This window comes from Mytilus trossulus, chromosome 3 (assembly GCF_036588685.1).
Source record: "Mytilus trossulus isolate FHL-02 chromosome 3, PNRI_Mtr1.1.1.hap1, whole genome shotgun sequence".
Lineage (NCBI taxonomy): Eukaryota > Metazoa > Mollusca > Bivalvia > Mytilida > Mytilidae > Mytilus > Mytilus trossulus.
Window position 1 is genome coordinate 82453331 of NC_086375.1, and position 5567 is coordinate 82458897.

The window sequence follows — 5567 nt, forward strand, 5'->3', positions numbered from 1 at the left end:
TATTTTCTCGTATCTTCATATTTATATTCTAATAGGTGCGATGTCATACCGAGACATTGTACTTCTGTATTTACTTAAGCATATTTTTAATCAAATAGTTCCCAACACCATATATATATATTAAACTCTCTGTTAGTTCGGAATTAATAAAACACTTTTTTATTCACACATTTTTTGTAAATCGTCATCCAATTTCTTAAAACACACGATCATTGTTTAATTCTACACAGCATCCAGTCCATATTAGCATATAATGACAGATAATGTGTGTATTTTCCGACACCCTTACTAAAGTGCATGGCTCTTTGTACCTCACACTATATATACATGATTACTCCCTTATACCCCATATGACAGCACTATATCCAATTACAGACCAAACTAATGAATCAAAAAGTTTGTAAATGTTAAGTACTTGAAACCTCCATTTGTTTGACACTTGGATATTAACAACCCTAATGATCAGCTAGCAGATTTTACCACCGCTTTTGGAATATTAGAATAACTCAAAATTCAGTAAAAAGCAAACCAAGGTCATTATAATGAGATACAGTATCCAGTTTGTTAACATTTGATTAAAATGGAAAAGTAGTTCTAGGAACAGACTGTGTTTAAAAATATACAATGTTTGACTTATCTAAATTAACTGTCATATACTTTTTATTTCACCATGTATTGAGTGTACAGCTTTTGTAAATCATTTTCATTTTCAGATAAATAAACACCATCTACATTCTATAATATACAAACTTTATAAAAACTCCATCTGCATACAATGATATGTAAACTTCATCATTATCAATATTATTACCAATATTTAACCTGTTGATACAATTTAGTTAATCATTAATAAATAGTATGATGAATAATGGAAATAATACACTCTTCTTTTCAGGTTTCAAGTTAAACAAATCAAGAAAATAACCGTTTATCTGAACACAAAACATTTCGACACAATGAATGTATTACCTGTATCATTTTCGAACTAATTTCTAATGAATAGTTATCCAAACCATAAATCCTTATTAATCCAATCATACGGCTTTTTAAGGTCAATAAATGCAATATGAGTTGACAGTGTTTGGAGTTATTGTGTTAAATAATGTTTGTTAATCAAAAATACTTTTATGGTCAAATTTATTTCTACCTTTTATAAAGTCGTTTTACCCATCATGCAAGAATTTGATGTCATCGAGTTTGTGTGTTAAACGTTCATTAAGAACACAACAATAGAGTTTATAACAAGACTGATTTATTATTGGTGTTTTAAACAATTTCTCTGAGTATATTAAATTTGTTTTATATTTCTTCAATTACATGTTTACTTTTGTTTCTAATTCATGAATTATCAATACGAACATTGACATGATGTTGATCATAAGTTTCACAGTCATGTGATTAGGGTGAGCACTTTTTAGAGGTAACAGGTTTAGAAAATCGTTTTGTTTTCTGATCACAAATTGCACCATCGAAATGATCACAATTGCACTCGCTAGGTGACCAATATGTGCCATTACCGCAAGAATGAGACACCAATATTCCATTTGAACATTGGTAAAATCTATCACAGAAATCTATATTTGAATAATATGATATACTTTGAGATTCTTCCTTGCATCCAAATACACAATCTGTAATAAAATAAATGTAAAAAGATATACAATATCTAACTCCAAGGATTATTTAAAAGTCGCTTATCGAATGGCAAAATAAAAAGCCCAAACACATCGAACGAATGGAAAAGTCTGTCATATTCCGGTTTGTTAAAGGCATTTCCTATGTAGAAAATTAATTTAAAGACTTCGTTTCTTTTCCATTGGCTACATGATTAGAATAATCTAAAAATATGTTTTTGTTAAAATCAGATTTTTAATAGAGGTTTAAAATAATCTCGTTTTAATTCGAATGATCTCTGTGACTACTAGTAATTAAAATTATTCCAAAGCTTTTTGGTATAGGTTATATAGTTCCGTGTAAAATATTCTTCGATATGTTATATATGTTTTTTATTGATAGTTTGTATGATAAGTTACTACTAATTTAACTGTGCGATTGAGAATAACGAATTAAAATCAAACTGAACAATACGTGGTGTCTGAAGAATGTGTTTTAATTAGTAATATTGATTGTAAACAATTGAAGGGCTGATGTTGATATTATAAAACTAATACATACCATCCCCCTCACAGAAAGGAACAGTAGTTGTAGATGTCAGGTTAGCAGCAAGTTCGATATTTTTCATTACTGGTACACAAGAGATGGTTTGATTTACTGAAAGCTTGGAAATACGAAATGTTTCGTCAACTGCGAGTTTTGTGCCTCCCATCATATCGTTGTTACTACAAACATTCGTGTCAGGTAATTCTTTGGACGTTGGCTCATTGTTTACAACCAAGACTAAAGAACTGGCAATACAATTCGCCGTCATTTCACAATGGACATGAATAAAGCCATAAATACGAGTCACACTTTGCTGTAGCGTCGGGTCTAAAATAAAATTAAAAGTTTAAACATGTTCTTAAAGATGTTATTTATTTCATTTGAAGCCTTCAGAAGCCACACTGACACAGAAATATTCCGTAAATACTACTAAGCATGGACTACAGAAACCATTATCCTGCCTTCAGTAAACAAAAAAAAACCTTCCCAAATTACCTGTGTGAAAAAAAAATGAATAGAAAAGACAACATAAGACGACTCCCTGGAAATTGGAAACAATGAAGATTTATTAGGTTGTAATATGTTTGTTTGGAATTAAAAAACCGAAAATGAATTGGAATTGACTGTACCAAGAAAAATCACAATTGTTATCCATTCGTTAGATGTGATTGGTCAGTTTATTTTCGATCTATGAGTTTGACCGTCTCTCTTGTATCTTTCACTCCTCCTTGAGAAGCTCCCCTCATATGATACATGTTGCGAGTTGTATTGATTTAAATGGACAACAGATGGGTAGACAATAAGCATCTCAATACAATGGGTGATATAAGCTGTGTAACTGACTGGATCGTATCAAATGAAACTCAGGTGTTACTTTATTTTGCTGTCTTCTGCAGACTGTAAAATACACAGTAAGGTTTTTAATATTCTGAAACATGTAATTTTTATATACCTAGGTTCAACCAGTCATTAAAACTTTTCTGAATTCATCGGTCTGTCTGTACGTAGATTTTGGACATATTTTTGATGAACCATAAGACTGAATGTTAATTTCAAAGAGTTCATCTATTTTTCGTTTTAATTGTCTTATTGATATTTACTATATACCCAATGGTTAACGTTTAATTGTAACAACTTAGTCAAAGGTTAATTCGCTACTGAAAAATATGGCTAGCTAGTAATGATTGCTTTTCTTTTAAACAAACTATGACACACATTAGGAAAAGCGTTTCCATTGACAAATTTGTCTTCCCAAAACTATGACCTTCATCAGTGTCAGTCACTTTTCAAACTGTGATACAATAATATTTAAATATTTTTTTTATCATTGGTTATAATTATTACTAGTATAAATACCTTTTAATCTGATTGTGAATTCAAAGGGAGTTAAGTTATCAACTCCATTATATAAAGACAGTTCGTAAATTCCAATACTGTCACATGTTGCCGTTTTCTTTACAAAACGGAACTGTTGATAAGTCCTTGAAGAGTTAAAATAAATGATCCAGTCTCCGATTTGTCGCACAAAAATATCAGATGAAACATTGACTGAAAAACCTTGAAGTGCAATACAATATTGAGATGACTTCTGTGTGATATTTACACGCGATGGGTTAACAGTAAATTTTTGTGTAAAAGGAATGCATATTGGTTCTCCAATCGTGGCAGTAGATATATCATTATCACATTTATCTAAAACGAAAATAAAAGTAGATTTTAAAATGATTATAAAATTTCAAATGCATTAATTTTAACGGAGCAATTCCTCGGAGAGAGAAGGTAATGCATATGTACAGCTATAAAACCATGCTCTGAAATTAAAATTAAAATCATCTAGACACTTGGTTTTGATTATTTACAATCAACCATAATATTAATAATGATAATCGTTTTAATAACGTCTTAAATTTTAAGACGTGGCTTTGTATTTATTTATCCCTCATTGTGTGATAGTTCTGAAAAAATATATTCTTTTCTTTTATTTTTGATGACGTGGTTTGTCAGTATGCCTTTTTGTGTTTCTTTGATACATGTGACGTGCCTCTGTACTTACACATCCAGTCATAGTATAGTTGTTGTATGATATGTTTTTCATTTTTGTCTTTGTCTTTAATTTTTGCTAATGTGTTATGTCTATAAGCCTGTTAGAGTTTTTTTATACATGGCGTGGCTCTGTACTTAAACATTATGTTATTTTTCTAATTTTAAATTGAAAATGATTCATTGATAAACAAAGAAATACTAGTAATTTCTGACATGCCAAATCGAAACTTCAATTAAACTGATTTGGTCTTCATATGAAAAACTAGCAAAATCTCTCCCGTTAGGGGTTAAGTATAATACTATCATAAAATACATTTGAGAGACTTTGATAACCATTAATGCAAAAAATCATATCTTGTATAAAAGCAAATTGTATGATAAGAACCCGAGTATCAGTTGTTACATGTATCACGTAGTCCGTTTTTTGTTCGTTTGGTGTTTGTTTTTGTTGCAGTTCATTGTTTCTGTTGTTCAGTTGTTTTCTTTTATAGGTGTTGTATTTCCCTTCAAATTTGGTTTATGATCCGGATCTGTTTTCGCTGAATCGATTTATGTTTATTGAACAGCGTTACACTACTGTTGCCTTCGTTTATAGAGAATAAGTAAACACAAGGCAAATGACCATTCTACAGCATATCAAATGATGCAACCTTTTGTTTTTAATCTGGGACTAAAGTAAATTACATTTTCAAAAATTCTTAACAGTTATTTTGACTCATACTGAAATAGCTTACACATTTATTATAGGCAGATCATTACATCAAACATTACACAAATTGATGTATGACACGAAATAGCACATACAACATTTTATTTTCCCGTCAAATTTGAATGAAATATTTGCCTCCATACGTTTACAACATAGCAATAAATTACCTAGTTTTTTTTTCCATAAGTGATACTTTGCATCTTACCAATACCAATGTATAAACATTTATCAATTAATTGTTTTGTTTGTTTGATATGAGTTAACTGAACTATTTATATATATGAAACACATGATTTATTTTTTAAAACCTTACCTGGACTAGAGGGATAGTCAGTCATAATAGTAGGAGGAGGATCCTTCGAATCTGGAATGGTGTTAGCATTTGTGATGAAAAGCATAAATTATTAACAATTTCTGCATTTTAAAAACACTGCAGATACAATTGTCCATATGACAAAAAAAGAGAACAACTACCACATCCAAATAAAACACTCAATAGTATGGAATTTCTAGAGTTCTAGAATTTCTATCATCAGCCCAAGATATATTGTTGGTAGAAAAATAAATAGGTTAGATATACTACGACGATGACAAATACAATATTTCAGTGAACCTAAAACAACAAATTTACAATCTGCTTTGAATTCTGAACCTT

The 5567-nt window shown here is 30.1% G+C and overlaps 1 protein-coding gene across 1 annotated transcript; it reads right to left on the bottom strand.

Annotated features, from left to right (window-relative positions):
* Positions 1–1166: 1166 nt before the first annotated feature.
* Positions 1167–5272, bottom strand: LOC134709772 (uncharacterized). Its single transcript, XM_063569921.1, has 4 exons — positions 5226–5272; positions 3517–3852; positions 2176–2487; positions 1167–1631 (listed from the first exon to the last, which is right to left on the bottom strand). Exons 1-4 carry the CDS (start codon positions 5248–5250, stop codon positions 1399–1401), a joined length of 906 nt encoding a protein of 301 aa, XP_063425991.1. The 5' UTR covers positions 5251–5272; the 3' UTR covers positions 1167–1398.
* Between the last annotated feature and the right edge of the window lie 295 nt (positions 5273–5567).